The sequence below is a fragment of the Labrus bergylta genome, chromosome 1 (genome assembly GCF_963930695.1).
Source record: "Labrus bergylta chromosome 1, fLabBer1.1, whole genome shotgun sequence".
In the NCBI taxonomy this organism is placed as follows: Eukaryota; Metazoa; Chordata; class Actinopteri; order Labriformes; family Labridae; genus Labrus; species Labrus bergylta.
In genome coordinates this window covers 8,005,383-8,028,604 of record NC_089195.1, presented here as the reverse complement: position 1 = coordinate 8,028,604, position 23,222 = coordinate 8,005,383, and the positions used below count along the sequence as shown (strand labels likewise).

The window sequence follows — 23,222 nt, the reverse complement described above, 5'->3', positions numbered from 1 at the left end:
GTGTGAAGAAGCTGAGACGCAGAGTGTGGACACGAGCAAAAAAAGGAAAAGGAAGAAGAGCGCCGTTAAGGAGGAAACGCAGGATGTGAGCGTTGAAACCAGCGTGAAAAAGAAGAAAATAAAAGAAGAGGTGAAAGATGAACATGTGAGTATCTGTTGTAAGATGCGTTATGAACAGGCCTTGGGTATTGTTTTGTTTTTTTCCCCACAGGATTGAACCTTGTTTGTGTTTCAGGAGGTTCCCCAAACAGATGTGGTCTTTCTGTCAGAGAAATCTGGAAATACTGACGAGGTCACCATAAACCAGGTAAACATGGCCCTCATGATTCCTCCTTCATTTGTGTCAGCCTGAGTGAAATGTGGTATCCTTTGTTGTTTATGTGCTGTCTCACATATAGTGAAATACCCACATTCTCTGACTTTCTTAAATGACAACACTCTGATGATAACTCTGGTACCATTTTTAATAGGGCTGCTTAAAAATATCGATTCATCAATGCATTGCATTTTTTTATTTTCCCAATTAAATATCGATTCAGGGAAATCCTGAGATCGATATTTTGTTTTGTTGTAATGCCACCCCTCTCCACTGGGGGCACGGTGGGTGCTGTGCATTCAGATCAGGCACAATTGTTCACTTTAGATCATACTGTACTTTAGTGTTTTATTCTTTGTTTATTAAAGAATAATGAACGATAAACAATAAAATACATTTGTGAGTGTTTGTTCTAAATCTATACAAACAATGAACACGTAATTATTTAACAAATATCAGAAGGTACTGTGATGAGTTATCTGGTTTTTCCTGTCGTCTGTATGTATTATTAAATTGATATCGAAGCATATTGATCAATAACTAATCAAATTTTTTACATAGCTTAGCACAAAACCTGGAAACAGTGTCCATATGTTACAAACAGATGTTAGACTCTTGACCAAATAAAGCAAATGTTTGATATGACTTGAGTGTTTTTCTGAGCTGTACAGTTTCATGAAATGAGTTCTCTGTTTTTGTCATAGGAGAGAAGACAGGCTTTACAAATGGAGGTTGACGAGGCGTCTCAACCTAAAAAATTAGCCAAACCTGTGGTCAGTATTTTTGCTTTTCTTTTAAAGAAACTCAAACTGTCGAATCTCTCTTCTACCTTTTCCTTCAAAGAGTACCAAAGTGCCTTTATAACAAATCCTGGGGTTATTTAGGGCAACACTAAGAAAGAAACATTCTCCATAATGCACCAGAAAAGCAACTTCATTCAACTCAACTTGTTGAAATGTAACTTTCCTCTGATCGTGACGCAGGTCTTGTCCTATATATTTAAAGTTTAGAAGACTGAGCCGTTTTTCTCTAATCGAGCCTTGGTGATGTTATCAGCGTTCTTTTCTCTGACTTCAGAAATCTCCTACAGGGCCACAGAGAGAATTATACAAATGTTCTCACAGGCGTGCTGAGTGAACTGAGCCCTGTGTGTGAAATCAGAACATAGTTTGTTAAATGGTACATGGACTTGGGCTTGTGTAGCGCTTCTCTAGTCTTCTGTCTCCTCCGAGCAACTTTCACACCGCAGGTCACACCCACCCACTCACACCACATCCACACACTGATGTAGAGGCTGCTATGTGAAGTGGCCATCAGTATAATACATTCATACACATAGATACAGCGCCGACGAAGCAGCGGGAGATATTCAGGGTTAAGTGTTTTTCTCAGAGGACACATCGGACATGTGGCTGCAGGAGTTGGGGATCGAACCCCAGACCTTAAAGCTCCTCTGGGGAGTTTTTGGTTGGTTATGAAACGGTCTGAAATTCATAGTGATGCATCTTTAAGATCTTCAAGAGCAAGCAAGCCCGTCGTTGACGAGATGTATTATTTCTAAATTGTATGTTCTGATGCCTTCAGCAGTCACCATGGAGTAGGTGTCGGACAAGATGATTAAAGCATGCTGAAGAATGTTTTTTTGTATATATATATATATATATATATATATATATATGTGTGTGTTTTTTTGGAGAGATAGGATAGTGGATAGAGTTGGAAATCAGCTTGAAGGGAGAGAGGGGAATGACATGCGGGAAAGGAGCCTCAGGTTGGATTCAAAACTGTGTCGCCCGCTTGGAGGACTACAGCCTCCATACGCGTGTCGTGCGCACTAACCACTGCACCCCTGAAGAATGTCTTTTCTACATTTTTAACAGAATAAGACAGTCACTGATTCATTTGACTTTTAAGGGAAAGCAGGATGAGATTTATTTTGTTGTCCGCAATTCCGCCTCTACTTACAGCCTCCTTGAGTGGGCGGGCTTCTCTCTCCCATCACGTGCTGGATTGGCTAACGGTTGGAGACAGAGGGGTTCATATGAAAAATAATTTGAGACATGTTTGAGAATCTGAGTGAAACAGAAACGAGCTGAATAAAGCGTTGTCTCGTCAGTGTGAACACAGAACTGAGAACAACAAGCCCAGAGGGACTTTGACTTCCCTCTCTATAGTCAATACTCAACCATATATTTGATATCTTCTATATTGATGTTTAAAATGTTGCATATTATACCCTTACACTGTGTCTCTGTTTTTCAGGGTTTCGGTCAGTGGAGCACAGCACAGTTTGACAACTCGGAACAGCAGCAGAAGTTCCTCCGATTGATGGGAGGCTTCAAAAAGGGTTTCCAGCCGGCTTCAGGGAGCACTGGGGGAGCAAACATGGCACTGGGGAAAAACGACCAGCAAAAGTTGCAGCAAGGGCTTCTGGGACAGTTTGAACGCGCTCAATCGCGCAGAATGGACTTTAATAACAAGGGCTCAGGACTCGGGTTCTCCGCACCGTCCAACAAGAAGTTCGCCATTGATATCAATGCGTCTAGATCCGTTCGCTTTGATGATTGAAGTGTGTATTTGTACAAATGTTGCTGTTCTTTTCTTTGTGTAGTTTTAATTGTGGATTCACAAAGTGTGCTCAAGTTCATTAGGAAACTCAACTCATAGTGGACTACTTCTGTAACTTGAATATAAACGATGACTTGACTTTGAATGCTATTTGTACATAATGTACATTAAAAATCTGAAATCTTTTTAAACTGGACTGTTTAACATATTTAATTTCAGTTCCCTGTCTCGCCTCAGTGGGGTCTTAGGGCGCACTCACACTCTGGCAAAGCTGTCCCGTACCGTGCTCAAACACAATTTCCCCCTTTCCCCTGCCCTCACACCGCTCCAGGACTAACTGGACCCGAGCATGTTAACCTCTTGTAAATAACGTTGTAATACAACACATGAATGGCTTTATGTTATGATGAATCGTGCTTAGTTTACAAGACAGGCTGTCGAGTCTGCGTCCAGAACATGACGGCTACTTTACTGATTTTATTATTTTGAGTAATTTTAGTCAGATACAGCCAGACTGGGATTTCTCAATAATGAAGGCTGTCCACGTTTCATGCTTGGATCCTTGACGAACTGCAGGATTTTGTACTTCATTTTTCAACACTAGAGGTTTCTGCTTGGTCTTGATTTACAGCTAGCGTGTGTTCAGCAAGGGTGAATGAAGTTACATCGATTTAAATCAACCTCCCCAGATGTGTGTGTGTGTGTGAAGACTGCTGAAAGTTTTCATAAATGAATTAATAGCATTACCGTGCTACATAAAAAGAAGGAGCTTGCATCAAATCGATGGTTTTGATAGGTTTTTTTATTCCAATCTTGCACATGAATCACCTCTGCTGGAAGATGAAAAAAAGAAATCAAAGATAACACGGACACATTTCTGCTTTCTCATTGATGGCTCATATGTTTGGTTTTGATAATGTGTTGGAAAAAACAACATAATATTCGACTATCTCAACCTACTTCAATATTCCCTGTGCAGTAGCTGTACTGTTATTTGGAATGAACATCAGGCTCTCGCTCAGTCATTTTCATTTCAAACTTCTCAAGACAATATTTGTCCTTCAGCTTATCGAAAAACTGGAACAGCCTTAAAAGAGTACGGAGAAACTGAAACCAGAGATCAAAATGTCATCACATTAAAGACCAAAGTATGAAAAAAACAAAAGTCAACCACATACATGACATGTTTTAAAGCACGATGCAGCAGTCCTCATTACAGACAGAAAACACTCGCTGCCTTTTGAATGATGTCTATTTTTCCTTGACATGACCATAACTGTGGGTCTCAACAAGTGTGTGTTTATACACTCATCACTGTGCACCAACGATCATCCTTCCAGAGACCTGATCCATCATAATACGAAGAACTGAGTGAATCCTGCATCAGTGAAAATAGCCTCTCTTTAAAAGATGAAAATCTGATGCTTTAATCTTTTCAACATAATGATCCCTGCATTGTAACACCCTGGGTGAGAACCAAGTCAACAGTTCTAATCAGGTTAAAAACAATTGTACAGACAACTTTGAAGCCAAACGTTGCTGGCACACGCATCGTTCTGAGTTCAAGACACCTTTACAACAGTTGCTACGCTCCTTGGATTATGTCCTGACAATTTGGCATTTTCGTCCGCTTCTGTGTTTCCAAGCTAGCACGATCTAAAGCTGACATAATGTGCAGAGGGACAAAAAAAAACAAAAAAAACACTAAGAGATGAAACAGAAGTCGCCAACATTCTGCACGTCGTCCAGTCTCTTCAAAACATCTGTAACGGAGTCGAGAGGCGACTCGGCTGCAGTTGGGGACAGGAGGGAAGGGAAGCTGTGTGTTCCTTGTGGAAGAGAAAAGCTGCGAGGCTCTCATGCCTGCAAGTACTCCGGCTGCACTCGGGCCACTTTGCGGAACTCCTTGGCATGCGTTCGTGGGCACTGCATCTCACACCAGCTGATAGGAACCATCTGAGCACCTGGATCACAAGAGTTATGGTTAGTCAAAGGCTCTTTGTCTTTCAGGGTCAGACACCACACTTCTTTCTTCTCTGTTTGCACACATGCACTCCTGACATTTTTCAGAACATTTTGAGGAAACGACTCGTTATCACAGGAAAGCAGAGTAAATAAAATGCATGGATGTTTGTCTACTCGCGTCAAAGATAACTAGAATGCTACATTAAATGTGTGATAAATATAACTCTATGCAAACTACTGTGTGCTGTCGCAGTGAAACGAACCACCTACAGGTTCATGGTGAATACTCCCTGCAGCTATCTGGGCACAATCTCTTGCACCACCTTGTGTTCAAACCGGATCTTACTATCCATCTGAGAAAAACTGTCACACCTTCTGTCAAATGTTTAAAGAAAAAGAAAAGAAGATACTGCTTGATACGAGTGCTGATCGTTACCTGCTTCACTGTGTGCCACCACCACGCCCAGCTCATTCTCTGCTGTTGTCAGCAGGTAGTTAGACTGCACGTCTCCGAGAGAAATCTGACATCACAGGTCAAGGGTTAATAAAAAAAAAAACATCAGCACCTCAGTGGACATCCACAGAATGTTTGTAGTCTGTCTTTAGAAGAAACTGAAATATGAAAATGATCCTCAGAGATCCTGATAACAGACTTCTCTGGAGGCGTGACTGAGTTCTTCTGAGGTTTGGATATTCTGGGGAGAAAAACTAAATGAAGGCAGATGTTTGAACTGAATGTTTTCCATAGCTGAAGACTGTTTTCATGTTTCACTTTAGAAAAGAGGTTGGTCCCCCCCCCCCCCCAGGGCAGCTGAAGGATACGACTTTTGCCAAGACGATGTCCCCGGGTCTGAAGCTTTTGTACGTCTCCACCTGTGACAACAAAGAGACGTTTTAAACTAAGCTTGTCAACTTTGATCAAAAAGAAAAAGGAACTGCAGAAAAAAGAAGAAAAAAAACACAGAATCTGGTTGAATTGGTGAATTTGAACACACCTTGTCCTTCTCTGTTGCACGGACATCTTCTTTCCTGAAGAGTCAGAAGAATCAGACTCAGATTTTGGACAAATATGACATAAAACAGAATCCCTATTCAGACTACTTTTATCTCTATCAAGCCGTTACTAAGCTCAGCCGTCGTCACGTCTTTGCACACTGCTCTGCTGAAACCGTCTAGCCTTTGTTACTACCTCTGAAGACGATACAGAGGGGGATCACTTTGTCCCCCCATTGCGGCAGTCTGAATAGAGCTTTTGTGACTATTAGAAGACAGCGTTGTTGTGGTGTTACCTTATCGTCCCTCTGAAGCGGTCCTTCAGCGGTGTGGAGCCGACATAAAGGATGTGGACCTTTGCGAATCTGGGGTTGATGCTTGTAACCTGCCAAAGCAAAGAACACTTAAACTCCAGACAAACCCCCTCTTCATAAAAGTGATGCCGTAAGCAGATCACCTGAGAGTAGAAAAATAGAATCTTGATAGCGTTGCATACCTTACAGGTGACTATCGCTCCTACATCTGGTAGTAGTTGCGTCTCTGTTTCCCTCACCACTGAGATCACGGGTAACTACAAAGAGACAAAAAAAATCACGTGTATTAAAACGTCACAAATGTAAATATCAGGTTTTGCCATTCAAATCCAAAACAGCCTGAAGGAGGGACCTGTCACATGGTGCATATTTCATCATAGACACTGAACAAACTATTTTGGTTCAGGCACATTCACAAACGTTGCGTAATTCTTTTACTCCGGTACTCTTACACGCCTGAAAGCTTCTGCAGCTTTTCCCCACCTCTCTCCTGCCCACACCCACCAGCACACTGCTCACCTCCTCTCCCTCGTTCTTCCTGAGCACGTAGCCTGCTAGAGAGGAGTATATGCAGCCGTGCCGCACGTAGACTCCTGTGCCAGGAATACAGTCTTCTACACTGCACAGCTTGTCACCTGGAGAGATAAACAAGGAGGGGAAAGACAGAGGCAGTGTTGGAGAATAGCTGTGCGTTTGTTTGTGTTGTGAAAGTGAACCAATCTCTGCCAAAATCGGAATTAGATCATCCACCTTTGTGAGATAAATACCAGAGGATTTAAGGAAAACAAAGATCAGGTCTATTTTACAAAGAAAACAGCACTTTCTAAGAGGTGTTCCTCCTTGTTTAGGCTGTAATCCGCTTGCTTGGATGCTGGCAAGTTGATCTGTCCAGGATACAGGGTGGAATACCACTGAGACTCAAAAACTCTATACAGGTGTAGCACTAGTCACAGATTTACTTTAGAGAATTAACAACAAGAGGAATAAAAGTCACTTCTTCTTCTTCTTCAGCTAATATGTTCATCATGAAAACATAAACCAAAAGTGTCCTTCATCAAAGGGGATACATTATGACTCTATAATAACCTACACATCCTCAAGCCGAACTATTTATTTACAGGACGCAGTAAACTTCATGGCCTGACAACACCCATTGCTACTACAGTCAGCAGGTAACTTTCACAACTATTCCAAGTATGTAACATTTCAGTTGACGTTTTCTAGAACCAGCCTCATGATAAAAGTGAGGATTTCACATGGGTGAGTCAAAACAAGTGAGAGAAGGAATGCTGCTGTGTGCCTGAGGCGATGGGCAGGGCAGGAGAGGAAACCTGCCGTGGAAAGTAAAAGTTCAGCTCTGCACAAATACCATACTATCCGAAAAACCACGAAAAATACCACTACTCATCACAAGCATTCAAAAAGTACAATTTGTAGAACTAATTTTAGCTAAACTGTGAATGAATATGTTAAATGTGCTGATCCACGCGGAATTAAATCACACATGGTAGATGAAAATAATTAAGCGTTTCACACCGTTTACAGTCAAACAGCAGTTTAGCTGTATTTCCTGACAACGCGATGACGTCAACATCAGCCATAATGAGTATAAAGGGACAAAACGCAAAAAAAGTCGAGTAAAACCTCATCCCAAACTGTAGTTAGATTAAAATTTACGGGACTTACCTGGAACACACAGCTTCATGGGCGACATGTTCGCGAGAGGAGATGATTCTCAGCCGATTGGACGCTACGAAGGGCTTTAGTGGATTCTGATTGGCCAGCCTCGCGTAGACCGGAACTGTTAGAAGGGCCGCTCTGTCCGCCATGTTTGTTGAGGCACACATGGGCACGTTTACGTTATGTGATAAAGCCTCACGGCAAGATCAACGTACACAATGTAATTGTAAATGTATAAATATTATGAATATACTCTATACGTTAAATGTAGCAAAGGGTGCTTCTATTTTTTTGTAATTTTGCATTTGTTAAGATATTTTTGTTGAGAAAAAGTTATTCATCATATCAATATCTCTTTTTTGATTTCGAAATACTTTAATAATCGCTGAGGGAAATTCTGGTTTACACTCTGTTATTTTAGAGACATGCTTCTCAGAGGGTAAAATAGTTTTAAATTTGGTAACTCCAGTATCAACAGAACATTGCTGCAATCATAAATACCAAGTAATATATTTTTTATTAGCATCACTGTGAAACTATATTGTATCCATTTTTATTTTAAAGATGTATTTCAGTTTTATTTCCTGATTATTCACTAGGACATAATGAAAAGTAACATTAGACACACAAAACAGATTTCATCACATAATGGCTCACAATATTTATTCTACTTCTCACAATGCAACAGCGAACACAAATCAGCAGTGCAGCACATATAAACGTGCCCTTTTTAACAACAGCCAGTGTAATACCTTTGAGGATCTACTTTTCCCACTGAGCTTGACTTACACACATACGTAGGTCGTAAAGAGGAGGGAATACTTGGAATGACTCTGCAGGGTTCGCTATGTTTGCTTCTTTTTGGCTGGTCCGTACATTTTCATTTTGGTCAGTGCTCAAATCATATTGCATCTGGTATCGAAATGAGGAACTGTATTTTAAAGGATGACAGATTTAAATCAATTCAAAAACATTGGATTTGTGTGTGTGAGGGCTGCGTATTGAGAAAATAAAAGTGCACATTGTGTATCTGTATGATCGACTCTGGGATGACTGGAACAATAAATGACCTTGACATAACTTGAAAACTGAATAGCACATGTGATCTGTACTAGGCCATCCATGATGGGGAGGTGGGAGGTGTGTGTGCGTAGGGAGGGGGGGGGGGGGGTCTATTTCTTGACTTTGCCCTGAGCAGCCACAGCTTCCATGGCCTTCTTGACCGTCTCCTCGTCTCCCAGGAATTGCATGGGTCCTAAAGGCTTCAAGTTCTTGTCCAGCTCGTACACGATTGGGATCCCTGTGGGCAGGTTCAGCTCCATGATGGCCTCCTCTGACATCCCTAAGAAAAAGAAACATAAAATAGCGTAAACTAATGGATAATCCTCTAATATTAACCTGGTTTAAGCTCTATAATGACACCACATTTTAAATTGAGAGAAACATTCAAAGACAAATGAACTATAAATCCCACAGTCACAGTCACACATAGTTTTAGTCACTTGAATCAAAACCTTTCACTCTCCCAAAGTTCAGTGTGAGAAAAGGTAAATAAATACTTATATAAAACCTGGAGTCTAAAAATAATTGAAGCTATAGTTTTGCAAAATAAACCTCTATTGTTAAGGAAGTTTTTGGTTTTAAATGATATTAAGGTTATCAATAAATGCGAACGTTGGAGAATTGAACAATGATTAAAAACCTCTGCCTTAGTAAAGTCTCTGCTTAGTCTCTTACCCTCAAGGTGCTTGACGATGCCCCGGAGACTGTTGCCGTGGGCAGCAATCAGCACCCTCTTTCCGTCTTTGATCTGAGGAACGATCTCCGCCTCCCAGAAGGGTAGAGCCCGAGCGATAGTGTCCTTGAGGCTTTCACAGCTTGGAAGCTGGTCCTCTGTCAGGTCGCTATAACGCCGGTCCTACAGAGTGAGAGAAAGTGAATGTAGCGTTTCAGACATTTGGGCTTAAAATAAAGAAATGAAGATATATGTGTTTTGTAAAAGTGACAGAGTGTTCTGCTGTAGTTTCACCTTGCTGATGTTCTGATAGTAGTCATGCTCCTCATCCATGGGTGGGGGAGGAGTGTCGAAGGAGCGCCTCCAGATCTTGACCTGGGCCTCTCCATGTTTGGCAGCTGTTTCTGCCTTGTTCAGACCAGTCAGGCCACCGTAGTGGCGCTCGTTGAGACGCCAGGTCCTGTTGACGGGCAGCCACATCTGGTCGATGCTGTCCAGAACAAACCACAGGGTTCTGATGGCCCTCTTAAGGACGGACGTGTAGCAGACATCGAATTCATAGCCAGCATCTGAAGTGAGTCACAGACAGGACATGGGATAGAAAGTCTTGTGAATATTCACCAGTATTTGAGACTGTTTTTTTATTTGATCCTCTGCTACATTATGAGACAGGCTTTTGCTCAGTCAGCTGTCAGACTGCAGGCTCTGCAGGAAGTAGCTGCAGAGGCTTTTTTTTGGGGTCACAGAAAACAAACATTTTCACACTCCTGAAAATATCTAGATCATTTCAGGAGGACCGCTCCGGAATATTCTCCTGAACCTGGCTGTTCACATATGCACCTCACAGCGGGAGAATATCCCTGTCAGACAGGAGGAGGGGCGGGGTCTCCCGAGGTAAAACAAATATGTGCAGAGAATATTTGCCTATATTATGCAGCCGTTTAATGACGTGCACGGAGAAGGTAGCGGTCCCATGCTACGAAAAATTGGGCTGTCTGCTTCACACATACAGCTCCTCCTGGTAATATCAGGTTTTCAGTAGTTTTCTGCAAGTGTGAAAGCCCTACATGAAACACAGTGAATAATGTGGAGGACTGAGAAGATTATAAACTGTACTGATCTTAACCCAACAAGATCAGGAACGCTTCCCTAAGCAACATCAGTCAGACTCTGATACATTTACATTTTTTATCCCTCAAAAACCCACGAGGCCCAAATCCCTCAAACAAGTTTTGATCCTAATTTGATGTTGATGATGTCATCAGATGACACTTCTTTAGATGTGTTGTTGTTGCTGCAGTGAGGTTGCAGCTGTATAGGGTTCTGATCACTTTTTGTGTAATCAATTTAAACTATTGTATTTTCTGAAACTGATTTCTTCTTCAAGCACCTGAGTACCTATTTTAATCTCTTCCATGTACTAACATGTTCTGTGATGAAAAAAACACCTGCATTTTTAAAAGAATTAAAGTAGCATGTGAGAACAGGACCGGAGCCTTTGTGAAGGATCCCTTCATACCAGTGAAGTCTGTATGGATATGAAGCTGACGTACATTTTTTTTGGTTTTGAAAAACACTTACTGTAAGTTAGTTGGGATAAAAGCATCAGCTTAAAGCTCCAGTTTTTTGTCTATTTTGGCGACCCCTGTTCTGGTCCTGTGCATGTGTAAGAAGTGTTTCCTGATTTTTTAAAAAAGAACATCACTCATTGTTATCTTTGCTGTGAAAAAAATGGAGAAAGGCTGTTACTACAGCATGCAGCTAACCATTTCATCTGACACCTACCCTGTTGCTGAGGTTTTCTACTTTAAAAATAAAAGACATAGAAATAATCAACCTCATCTCTGATAGTCTGGTCGAGTTTTGAAGGTCATGTACAGGCGTCAGTATTAATCGCAGTTAAATACTCCCCACTGGAGCTTTAATATAATGCCATGTGATGGATATCTGTCTGAATGATACCTCACGACTTCCCCAAACTATTCCCGTTTTGATTCTAAGCTTTTTTTCAGAGGAAAGGAAATCGTTTTTTTTACGTCGTGTTGTACAAAACAGAATGTCTCTCTATTTTCTGTACAGGAGATGGCTGATGTAAGCACAACTTCACACCACAGCAGTGAGTGGACTGCTGAGTGGGACATAATGGGCTGGCAGGGGAAAACATGTTTGATCCATGCCAAACTTATCAAACCATTGGCTGCATCCAAATTCTCCTACAATGTCACGGCCACTAATGACCCAAGGGAGGCCTTAAGCCAAATAAAGACTTTGATTGAATCACATTCATCCCTGTTCTCTCTCTCTCTCTCTCTCTGTCTGTCTTCCTGCTGCTGGCTGCTCGGATGTCGCAGTAGGCCGACTACCTGTTCCTTGCAGTTGCATAAGCACTGACTTGCAGAGGCTTAATCCAATGACCGAGAGAAAGCCTGATTAGACAATGGGACATTGTGTGGTACCTTTCAGAGCCTGTCCTCCTCTCTTCGCCTCCTGCTCCCCGGTCTCACTCAGGTCTGCGTCGAACCAGCCGCAGAATCGGTTCTCCTGGTTCCAGCAGCTCTCTCCATGGCGGATCAGGACGAGCTTGTACGCAGCCATCCTCACACCAATGCCCTCTGCGCTGTATTTCCGGGAAACTTGGAGTAAGCGTGTCTTCCTAAAATGAGGAAGCAACGTTCGCAGATTCGTCCGGATTTCGCCGCAAAGAGAAATACGGCTGCGAAGAAGATGGCGCAGTATTTTTGTTGATCTGGAGGAAAGGTGTGAGGCAGCAGAAGGTTTGTGGAGTTGGAAATGGTCTGTCCGAACTTGACAGATTTCACCACCCGTGCTCTCTTCCTGCTGGTTTCCACCAATCAGAGAGCGAGCTGTGAGCGCTGGAGGAGGAGGGAGGCAGGAGGATGCGCACAGCGGCACGTCCGCACAGCCAGCAGTGCATCCTGCAGGCTCAGAGCGTCAGCACATCACACAGCAACAACTGCCTTTTTCATTCACTAAGAATCAGGAATGATCACAATGGTGGAATACGGGTTCACCCATCTTCATGTACAAATCACAAAAAAAAAAAAAAAAAAGCACAAATGTATGAATTTACTTTCTTAGATGGATTGTAACCACAATCTGTCCTGTAGTCATATTGATTATCATCTCCTGAATATATAAAAAAATAACAATAATAGACATACATATACATAAATACCATAAACTGTATAAAGAATGGACAGCAAAATATATCGCCTTAAGTGAAGCCAAAAGATTTACAGCTCCCTCTGCTGACTGGCTGCAGTAAAGGTTATACTCCCCGCCTCCACCATGTTAACAGATGGGACATGGGTCGAACTGTAAAATCAAGATTGCAGGTCAACATTTGTCTCGAAATAGATTTCGTGATGTCATTTCATCACACCATTTTGTGTAAAAGTCTTGTTTTTTTCTGAGAAGTTTCTCTTATTAATTGATGCTATAGTAGACTTATAGAACGCCATGATTGACAGCTCTTTTGACGAATGCTGCTCCTGTGGCGCTGTGTGTACTGGATTAGCAGAGTACAGCAGAAATTGTGAGGAAAAACAACCAAGACAAGAGTCATTGAACTTCCATAACCGTTTGAGTGTCTGCTTCAATATCGACACAAGAATCTGTTCCTCTGTGGACTGTCGGCTACCAAGCTGAGGAATCGTTGACGCTTTATCGGTACGTAAAATCTTTGTTTTCAACATAAATACCACGGCTCTTCCAGCCAAATTCACAATGTGTCAGCGCCTGTCACAGGGTCATTTCAGCTTTATTCTTACATTGGGAGGGACTGAGGTACATTGTCCATTTGTATATGATACAAGTCATGCTGTGAAGTTCAAAAGGTAACAGATGATAAAAATTTACCAAACTTTCTCCAACAAACAGGACAAGATGAAGACAGAACTACAGACTTTAACCTTTGACTGGAATCAGACACAGAAAATAATAATAATACCTTTATACTTCGGCTTCAACTTGAAATAAAAATAGGCTCAAATATGAAAACAAACTTGGTGTTGTTGAACAGTAACATGAGAGACCAGATGAGTGGCTTTTTTAAAGTTCATTTTTACCGTTTTGATGAATCCTTTTTCTTTTAACAACACTTTGTAAGCATTTTGGGAACCGAGGAGACCAACTTCTGTCATTTTGAAAGTGAAATGTCAAACATTTTTTAAAGAGTGTAAAATAGAAGAAGCATGAGTGGACTGTGTCTTGCTGACAAAAGAAGTCCCCTAATATTACCTGGTCACATGACATGATCTGGTCATTTATTGATTATGTTTGTAAAATTAAGTTGGTAAAGTTTTGAATTTTGATTTGAAGCCTGTTTTTGTTATCATCTTGTTTACCATCTTAAAACTGCAAGTAAAGGATTCAACTGTTTTTTATATAGAGTTCATTCATTGGTTCATATGTCTTCCGTGGGCGGGACATCTGTGTCCAATCAGCGCTACGGATTGAGTTGCAAGAAAGGATTGTTTGAACGCTGATTGGTTCCAGAACAAAACACTCACCCGGGTGCCGCCTCTTCCCGGAAGCTGACAGTCATCTGACTTCTTCCCTCCTGTGTTTCCTTGTTAGCCGACGTCAGTGTTAGCCAACAAAACAACCGTCCCACTTTCTTTACCCCTCTTAATATCGCCCTATTTTCTCTACCTCCTTATATTATCAAGGGGTTAACATCCCTCCTCACCCACAGACGACACAATGGACGAGACGAGTCCGCTTGTCTCTCCGCTGCGGGACTCAGGTGAATTCAGCTACTGTCCCACAGAGCCCACCAGCCCCCGGGGCGCGTTTGGAAGCACGCCGGGCTCGGTGGTCCGTATCCCCGCAGGCAGTCCGGGGCTGAGCCGGGAGAGACAGCCACTTCTGGATCGGGATCGTGGCAGCTCGCCGCGGGAGCCTCACAAGAACGAGTTCCCGGAGGATCCCGAGTTCAGAGAGATCATCCGAAAGGCCGAGAGGGCCATAGAAGAAGGGATCTACCCAGAGAGGATCTACCAGGGCTCCAGTGGAAGCTACTTTGTCAAAGACTCCCGGGGGGTAAGAGGACCTGCTGACTGCTAAAAGTCCTGTAGTGTCGCATTTACTCCTGGACCTTTTTATTTACAGTGTGTGTCTATTCGAGTTCAGGCCTGTGCAAAGAAGCCTGAGATGACTTAGCAAATAGGTTATTAGGCACTCAAACACCACATGAACTTACATTTTCAGGCTTATAACATATTTATAACCACATTTTAGAAAAGAAAACGAATAAATCACGAAACTTCATTGATCTCCAAAGTGAAAAAAAAAAATCGTGTTTGGTCCTCCTGTCAATCAAAAACAAACATATCAGCTGTACATAACTATCACCGCACGGTTTTATGTTACTAAATGTAATGCATGTCTTTAAAACGACATCCTCATGAATATAATATTTACTTTTTGCTCTTTCTTTTAATCTCTCGATCAAGCTCCCCCACCCCTGAAATGCTTTTCTCATCACTTTGACGGAGCTGTGCTGGCAAGTTGATGATCTAGTCAGACCCTCATGCTGAGCAGGTAGTCTGCCCAGCTGTCAATGTGACGTCAAGTAACCGGGTCACCGATAAGAAAGGTGTCAGTCATTGTGTCAGCACGTCGTGTGAGTCTGAGCAAAGAGCAAAGTCTGAAAAAAGCCAATCAAATGTGCTGCGATCTCTTGCTGTTATCATTTTTACTTTGGCAAGAGCTTCACATTTCAGAATCAAAGAGTCTGCACATGGAGCATGTCTGTGTGAGCCACAACATCCCCCTAAACATGTCAGATTAAAGCAGCAAACTTTGATCAGTTCAGAGCCAACCATCAAGCTACAGACACGCTCATTTTAATGCGCCTCGACACTGTGTGAGTTGTGTTCAGTGCATTTTTTTCAAAAATTTTTTTTAAAAAGGAAGTGTGTCTTTGAGCTTGCTTACTGCTTCCTCCCAAATATCTCTTCTTACTTTGTGAGTCTGTTTTAAGTAAGAAAGTGTCAGCCTTTGTGGACATTTGACAGCAACATTAAAGTAATAGAAATTAGGTTTTTAGTGTGTGTGTGGTTATTATTAGCTCCCCCCCACACACACACACACACACTCACACACACACAGCTTCACCTTTCTTTAGTTAGTCACCAGTGTGCTTAGTGGTCATGTGCTACTTCTCTGTGAGTGTATAATTCTCTTCAATGACCAAGTTTCATGTTGTAATCGGTATGTGTGTGTGTGTGTGTGTGTGTGTGTGTGTGTGTGTGAGTGAGTGAGTGAGGGCGTTGTGTCAAACTGGCGTAACGCAACATGTGATTTTCTGTATACTACTTTAAAGTCACATGGCGACAAAATGATATCTCTATCTTAACAGACACTCTTCCCCTTTAAGCGTACAGACGGATAGTAGTTCTTCTTTTATAGCCACCTTTGACTGATTTGGTTTAGCGTGTGTTAGCAGTGATACTTTCCTTCTGTTAAATATGTAACTTTAAGACATGCGTGTCTTTCCTTAATGAGAATATTTAGGTTGAATCATATAATTTTCACTCAACTAAGCCATTCTTCTCCCCTCTGCGTCCTTTCACAGAAAATCATCGGCGTGTTCAAACCTAAGAATGAAGAGCCCTACGGCCAGCTCAACCCAAAGTGGACCAAGTGGCTCCAGAAACTTTGTTGTCCCTGCTGTTTCGGACGCGACTGCTTGGTGTTGAACCAGGGTTACCTCTCTGAGGCCGGCGCCAGCCTGGTCGATCAGAAACTGGAGCTGAACATCGTTCCCAGGACCAAAGTATGAGCAACACTCAATGCTAGTTCAACGTCATCCATGAGTACAAAACCAAACTCGGCCCTCATTAAATCAATCTATTGTCCTCCAGGTGGTGTACCTGGCGAGTGAAACATTCAACTACAGTGCCATAGACCGGGTGAAGTCCAGAGGTAAGAGGCTCGCCCTGGAGAAGGTGCCTAAAGTGGGCCAGCGCTTCCACAGGATCGGACTGCCACCAAAGGTAATGTTATAAAAATCAATTTTCTTTTTAAAACAGGGTTTCAAGGTGCTAAAAGAGAAATGTGAGGAAGACAATGAGCTAAAAACAGAATAGTGTGAGATTATAGAACTAGAGATAGAAATGTGTCTCCTTTGTCGATGTGATGTGGACATGAATTGTATTACACTGATGATTGCATTAAAGAGGACATATTAAACCCCTTTTCTACCTTTTAAATGAAACATCTGTGCTGTGCTTTGGTCAAAATATAACATGAATCAAGCACCAGAGGAGGTTTGTGACCCTGTATAAACCAGCTCTCTCAGAACGCTCCGTTTTGGTGTGTGTGTCTCTTTAAATGCAATGACCCCCCCCCCCCCCCCCCCCCCGAGTTTTCCCCGTAGACATCACTCCTCTGTAACGAGAATAAAAACGGCCGACCTGCGCAGAGGTTTTGCTAAAGGCTGGGGGTGGAGTCCATGGGTGGAGATATCAGGGGAGGGGAGGAGATTTATTTTTTACCAGAATCCCACTGTGATGTCATAAGGAGGGCAAATTTGAAACGGAGCATTTTTCTCTTAGATACTCTCAAGTGAGCTCAATATGCAGATTAAACCTGAACTGTGTCTAAGATAAAGACTGTGTTCTGCTGCTCTTTCCTCCAGGTCGGTTCCTTCCAGCTCTTCGTTGACGGATACAAAGATGCTGATTTCTGGCTGCGGAGGTTTGAAGCAGAGCCTCTTCCTGAAAACACCAACCGCCAGCTTCAGCTGCAGTTTGAGCGACTCGTCGTCCTCGATTACATCATCAGAAACACAGGCATGCAGTCTCCCTGCTTAGTGCAAACGATGTAACTCTGGTCTGAATTGAATAATTGTGTTAAACTCTTCTTTTTTTTTTTTTTTTTCTTCATGGTGCTCTAGATCGGGGGAATGACAACTGGTTGCTGAAGTACGACTGTCCAATGGATCCAGTGGGGAACAGAGTAAAGACACACAGACACAGGAATGAGGTTGATGTTTTAAAACATTGGCTGAACATGGTTTCATTTCTTATGTGTTTATTAATCTTTGTAGGACTCAGACTGGGTGGTCGTAAAGGATCCCATCATCAAGCTGGCAGCTATCGACAACGGCCTCGCCTTCCCCCTCAAGCACCCCGACTCCTGGAGAGCCTGTGAGCACCTACATTGTCATTTTTTGACCAATCACTGCTCAGTCTCTGCAAGCTTTCAGGAAACAGTGTATCGCTTTTAAAACTGTGTGTCCAGTAAAAGCTGCGGCAGCATCTTAAATATGAATCTGTCTACTGGATACATGTCGTTATATGTATTTTCATGCTTGAACTCAATCATATATGATGATGAGCTGTCCTTATTGTTAACTTTTCATGTCATTTTAAGTTTTGTACTTGATAATTGAGCCTCAGTTTCGTTGTCCCATCACCAGATCCGTTCTACTGGGCGTGGCTCTCCCAGGCCAAAGTCCCTTTCTCCCAAGAAATCCGAGAGCTGGTGCTGCCCAAACTCTCCGACCCCAACTTCATCAAAGACCTGGAGGAGGACTTGTATGAATTATTCAAGGTATGGCCGAACTCTGATTGTGTGTTTTATGGAGATTAAAGTGGAAATAACATAGGGATGTTCCAAGTAACTAATTTCCCTGTTAATTAACATACATTTAAATTCAAGCTAGTTGATTAGTCAACGGGTGAGAAAACATTTAGAAAACAGTGAAATCAAGTACTGATTGACTTTGACTTTGACCTCATGCCTGTGCTGAATGTGTTTCACATTCCTCTGAGCGAGTGGTTAGATGCCAGTTATGTGCTGAGCCTATGAGATGCCATCCCTTCACTGTACAGGTTTACATCCCGGCAGGAGATCAGCCACGTTAACCAAAGCTACTGATGCATTAGAGCTAAGACACAACATTTAACGCACAATGTGGGCTTATATTAATAAAAAATAACACTCATTAGTTTATCTGACCAGTAACGCTGGTCCATATTAGCGAGGGTGACAACGTTAAATCATTACAAAGATCAATCGTGCACATCCTTAGTGATAGTGCCAGCAATGGAAATGTGAGAAAAGGATGCAGAAACGTGTGAAAATGCACAATGTGAGAGGGGATGACTCAGGCCTAGTCCACACGTAGACGGGCATTTTTGAAAACTTGTGGTGGTCATTGTGCAATGCTGTCACTAGTGTTTCCCTAGGATGAGTGCGATGGCAGACGTAACCAAACTGGCGCTGGTAATAACGTTGCTAACTGGACTTTTTACATGCTCACACATACATGACTAAGTTGCTCTCCCACTATGTTGACGAGCAGAGGCGCATGAACGGGCAACTTTGTAATTGAAATGGTCATTACAGAGGGACATCGTTTTTGACTTGGCATGTTCATGACAGATGTAACAGTGCGTTTTGAGTTTTCATATGGACGAAGATGTTTTTGAGAACTTGTGTATGGAAGGGATTCTTTTTTCAATCGGAGGAGACAAACCATTAAAACAAATACCTGCCTATGTGTGGACTAGACCTCACTCGGTGGCTTTAAACATTTCATATTTCTATGATTCACTGTGTCTTACAGAAAGATCCTGGTTTCGACAGAGGACAGTTTCACAAACAAGTAGCCGTAATGAGAGGGCAGGTGAGTTTTCTCTTCTCTTCAAATAGAGACATGTAATGGGGAAATAATAACTTCTTTTTCAAACATTTAAAATGAAAAGTTGTCTTAAAGTTAAAGTTTTTATTCCTCGTTTTCTTTTCCAAAAGATCCTGAACTTGTGCCAAGCCCTGAAAGATGCTAAAACCCCCCTGCAGTTGGTCCAGATGCCCCCAGTAATCGTGGAAACAGCCAGAGCGCCTCAGAGAGCCAACAGTGAGTCTTACACACAGAGTTTCCAGAGCAGAAGACCCTTCTTCACCTGGTGGTAGGAACACCACTGTGAAGAGGAAGAGGAGGAACAGCAGCGCGATGCAGGAGCAAGGAGAAAGAAGTGATGGGGTGTCCATGTGCCGAAGGAAGAAAGGACAGAATCAGAATGAGAGCACAGGTGACTGTCCCTAATACGGAAATAATTCATCACCCGTCCCTTTTTGGATATTTTGGTTCCAGAGATTGAGTTATTGGGTGGAGAGATGAGGCCAAAAGAGGAAGAACATATATATAAATCTTCTCTGTTTGGCTCCGTGCCTTTTGTGGATGTCAACAAAGAACACACAGCTGAAGATGAAGTTTCTGAACTTTTCTGCAAGAGAGAGAGAGAGAGAGAGAAAAGTTTCAGTGAGAGGTCAGACTTTTCTTTTGGACTCCTGGGGTGCACGTACGGTTTGCTCACACAGAAGCCTCTCACACTTTGTTTTTGGACGGGAGGTGTTTGCATTCCATGCTTTGTTTTGCTTCTTCATACCTCTCTGCCTTTTAACATTTGCCTACATATTCTCTCCTGTGCAGTTAAACAAACCTGGGCAGTGCCACTACTGAGGATCAGCATTGCTTCTTTTTTTTTTTTTAAATAAGCAACGTGTTGATTGTGTTCAGGCTTTGTGGATGAAGATACTGATGAACTTGATGAACACATGATTTGTGGACTCCTCCTAACTGTTCAGCTAAAGATCTACGAGTCCACAGGGTGAAGATGGATAGTAGTGACACTTAGAGAAAAAGAAACAAGCCGTTTGTTAAGCTGAGGCCATTTCCCTTCTTCCTCTGATGAGTTAAACGACAGGTGAAGAAGATAAAAAAATTCATCTGATAGCAGACAGAGGAGGGGTCCGAGGTCCCCCGGCCCACACGCTCCTGTTTTTCTCGGCCATCTTGATTTCAGTTAATTTTCTGGCTCGTGGAGTACAACCGAAATAAACAACAAAGTAGCTTCCTGCTGTACTGAACTGACATGAAATGTATTGTGGCAATGCACTGTATAATATGTATGTAATATTTAATGATAGATTATAATTAAAACATTACATTAATACAGAATACTTGTGCGTTTGTAAATGAGGAAAGTTTACCGTCAGAAATGTTGAGTACAATGACGCAATTTAGAGCAACATGCTAACAATAACATGTAGGGCCGCGAATCTTTGGGTGTCTCACGACTCAATTCGATTTCGATTGAGAATTTATTTTACATTCAAAACGTTTCTGGATTCATGTTTCATACTTCAGGATCTACTCCAGTCATCTGTGAGACTGGCTGACTTTCTCCATTTGTCATTCTACTGAGTTAAAGAGCTAGCATTAGCACTTAGCAGGGAGTGACAGATTAGCCAAAAAAAGAAAAATACATTTTTGGAAGTTATGAATCTATTTAAAATCTCAGAAGATAAATCTATTTTCCCACCTCTAATAACATGCTAACAGTCAACTTATGTCTAAAGCTGCTATAATAAATATTTCATAAGAATAGATCAAACACTTATTTATGTGAATGAAGTCTATTTAGGTGATGATGAGCCACCAGTCAATGTTTCTGACTGTAGTTCCCTGCACCTCTACCAGCTCCTTTTCTGGTTTTATCTCCAGTATTTTCTTTTGATAGATTCTACAAAAGTGTAGAAGCTGTATTCATGCATCTGGATTTTCAGCATTGGAAAGAGTTCTTGTTGATGTTTGTAATATAAGCAGGCTTTGGTGTTTACAGGGAAAAAACTGTCTTTATGGAGAGCACAAGCAGAAAAAAAGACTCCTGTTGGTGGTATTCTGATGCTTGATTTGTCTTTATTGACAGATGTAATAACGTGTAGCTAACAATCAAACATTGATCAAACGTTTCAACTTGAGCGACTGTGTTGCAAAGCCAATCAGCATTTAGATTCCATGACTACCTGAAACACATCAGAAAGATTGTTCCGACCTCCATTCAAAAAAAACAAAAAGTTAAAAGTTGTCTTTCCTCCTGGTGACAGACCAGAATTTTTACTTTTTAAAGATCTTGTTCTTGATGTTGAATTTTGTCAAACTTAAGACGTTGATTGGAAGAAAAGGTGTGTCTTTTCCGGCTCTTACAGCTGAAGTAAGCCTGAGTGAAGCCTCTGTGTAACTATTATCTACATTTGAACCAAGACTCACGAGAAACAGATCAATGGTCGCTCTTTTGGGAAACCAAGAAGTGACGACTTTTACATTGCAGATATGAACGCCAAACAAAACTCTGCTGGAAGTGGTTTAACACTAACCACTGTAATTTCTGATAAATTTGCATCCATTCCCAGAGGCATATATCCTTGTCAGATGATGATTGTCAATGGGATTGTATGTCCAGAACTTTTTCTGTTGTGGGTTCAGTCTGACAGTCCTTATCAGTATTATTTCCATTTGTAGAAGGCAGACCTTTACAGAGAGCTAAGAATTTCTGAAAGCCCATAGCACATAACCCATCCCACCAAACAGCAGACAAAGTTAACCACTAGCGTTCACTTGTATTTCTGTATGGTGGGATCCAACCTGAGTGCATGTTAGCAGAAGAAGATAACAGAAGTTATACAAGTTGTCTATTCATGCTAAATCATTCCTCTATGTCGTGGCAATTTTGCAAACCCACACTGACAAAGAGGAACCAGACAAGAGCCTCTTACACTGTTGTCATACATACCCATAAGACAATGGTTGATTTGTAATACGCACATGAATGGAAAGCTCTTCTGTCCCTATAAACCTTGGCTTGGTATGCGTCTCTGAAAGAGGTCAGCAGAGGGTTGAAATGATCACATTCTACACACGTTAGAAAAGGCAATGTGAATGCTGAGATGGGATAAGTTGCACTTGAATGTTACCTGAGTTGCTGTTGTCAAGAAAGTGGGCTAGACGTTGGGCAACAGATGAGAGTACCAAGTAGATCTTTTCATATTGCCAGTTCAAGGTGGGATATTTACAACTAGGATTGAAAAAACAAATGTCACAGGTAGTCTTTATTTTCTGGGGTAAAAGAAAGAACATATTTTAACAACAGATATAAAGATTTGTGAAGCTTGATATTATTGTCCTTTGAAGCACTTTAGCATGCCAGACATGACACAACTATCCAAACAGAACTTTAACTCACAGCCTAACCTTTAAAAGCAAAGTTAAGTCACTCAGTTTCAGAGAGCTAGTCTAAGATTAGCAAGAAAATATGGAAGCAGTTGGATGCTGTTCATAGGGACAGTGGTGCTTAAAGCCCAAATTTAACATCAGCATGTAAACTGATCTAATTTACCAAGTTAAATTGTTTCTGTATCAGATTTTCCCATTTTTACAGCAGAAATTAATATGTTTTCAGCCCTGTTCATGAACTGTTTTGGTCGCTGTGGCTAATTTCTTTATTGCTACACACTGTAATAGGTCTTTCACACTAGCAGAAGTCTCCTGAAAAACTCAGGATATATCCCGGCGGAGCTGTATATGTGAACGCAAACAGCCGAATTCTAGCCGAAAACTTCACCCGGAGTTTCTCCTGCCAGACCCCTAGTATTTTTTTCCGCAGAAAGTCCGAGTGAGCTGATGTGAGAACAGTGCAGGATATTCTCTGGAGAATTCACCTTGAGCCAATGGGAGGTGGGAGTGATATTTATATACTGTGACTGCTGCATGGTGCATAGAGTGTATGCACGTGACCACTGCGATCTCCATGCACTTAATTAAACCGCTGCATTA

At 41.8% G+C, this 23,222-nt stretch overlaps 4 protein-coding genes across 4 annotated transcripts in view; 2 read left to right on the top strand and 2 right to left on the bottom strand.

Moving 5' to 3' along the window:
• knop1 (lysine-rich nucleolar protein 1) overlaps window positions 1–3,075 on the top strand; it is a 5,030-nt gene extending 1,955 nt beyond the window's left edge. Inside the window, exons 4-7 of the mRNA XM_020635910.3 lie at window positions 1–145; window positions 236–307; window positions 1,021–1,089; window positions 2,579–3,075. The exon at window positions 1–145 is cut by the window's left edge and continues 1,028 nt beyond it. Coding sequence (XP_020491566.2) covers window positions 1–145; window positions 236–307; window positions 1,021–1,089; window positions 2,579–2,884 — 592 coding nt within the window. The 3' untranslated portion in view covers window positions 2,885–3,075. The remainder of the gene's footprint in view (window positions 146–235; window positions 308–1,020; window positions 1,090–2,578) is intronic.
• Window positions 3,076–3,668: 593 nt separating this feature from the next.
• On the bottom strand, window positions 3,669–7,925 carry exosc1 (exosome component 1). Its single transcript, XM_020635893.2, has 8 exons — window positions 7,843–7,925; window positions 6,676–6,791; window positions 6,339–6,413; window positions 6,139–6,227; window positions 5,845–5,878; window positions 5,672–5,722; window positions 5,286–5,370; window positions 3,669–4,848 (listed from the first exon to the last, which is right to left on the bottom strand). The coding sequence occupies exons 1-8, from the start codon at window positions 7,868–7,870 to the stop codon at window positions 4,742–4,744; spliced, it is 585 nt and encodes a 194-aa protein (XP_020491549.1). The 5' UTR covers window positions 7,871–7,925; the 3' UTR covers window positions 3,669–4,741.
• Window positions 7,926–8,482: 557 nt separating this feature from the next.
• pgam1b (phosphoglycerate mutase 1b) lies at window positions 8,483–12,418 on the bottom strand. The gene is made up of 4 exons (XM_020635920.2): window positions 12,028–12,418; window positions 9,866–10,140; window positions 9,574–9,754; window positions 8,483–9,178 (listed from the first exon to the last, which is right to left on the bottom strand). Exons 1-4 carry the CDS (start codon window positions 12,164–12,166, stop codon window positions 9,009–9,011), a joined length of 765 nt encoding a protein of 254 aa, XP_020491576.2. The 5' UTR covers window positions 12,167–12,418; the 3' UTR covers window positions 8,483–9,008.
• A 1,703-nt stretch (window positions 12,419–14,121) lies between these two features.
• pi4k2a (phosphatidylinositol 4-kinase type 2 alpha) lies at window positions 14,122–20,567 on the top strand. Its single transcript, XM_020635918.3, has 9 exons — window positions 14,122–14,635; window positions 16,173–16,373; window positions 16,462–16,593; window positions 17,238–17,391; window positions 17,496–17,557; window positions 17,649–17,748; window positions 18,021–18,154; window positions 19,173–19,232; window positions 19,358–20,567. The coding sequence occupies exons 1-9, from the start codon at window positions 14,297–14,299 to the stop codon at window positions 19,517–19,519; spliced, it is 1,344 nt and encodes a 447-aa protein (XP_020491574.1). The 5' UTR covers window positions 14,122–14,296; the 3' UTR covers window positions 19,520–20,567.
• The last annotated feature ends 2,655 nt before the right edge of the window (window positions 20,568–23,222 follow it).

Bases quoted from the DNA above. Each gene is read 5' to 3' on its own strand.
- exosc1 (XM_020635893.2), bottom strand. From the start codon at position 7,870: ATGTCGCCCATGAAGCTGTGTGTTCCAG. The intron at 6,414-6,675 runs GTGAGCAGTGTG...GTCTCTTTGTAG, and splicing joins GGAAGAACGAGGGAGAGGAG to TTACCCGTGATCTCAGTGGT. The intron at 6,228-6,338 runs GTATGCAACGCT...TTGCTTTGGCAG, and splicing joins GAGCGATAGTCACCTGTAAG to GTTACAAGCATCAACCCCAG.
- pgam1b (XM_020635920.2), bottom strand. From the start codon at position 12,166: ATGGCTGCGTACAAGCTCGTCCTGATCCGCCATGGAGAGAGCTGCTGG. The intron at 9,755-9,865 runs GTGAAACTACAG...CTCACTCTGTAG, and splicing joins ACTATCAGAACATCAGCAAG to GACCGGCGTTATAGCGACCT. The intron at 9,179-9,573 runs GTAAGAGACTAA...TCTTTTTCTTAG, and splicing joins CATCGTCAAGCACCTTGAGG to GGATGTCAGAGGAGGCCATC.
- pi4k2a (XM_020635918.3), top strand. From the start codon at position 14,297: ATGGACGAGACGAGTCCGCTTGTCTCTCCGCTGCGGGACTCAGGTGAA. The intron at 17,558-17,648 runs GTAAAGACACAC...TAATCTTTGTAG, and splicing joins TGGATCCAGTGGGGAACAGA to GACTCAGACTGGGTGGTCGT. The intron at 17,749-18,020 runs GTGAGCACCTAC...TCCCATCACCAG, and splicing joins CCCCGACTCCTGGAGAGCCT to ATCCGTTCTACTGGGCGTGG.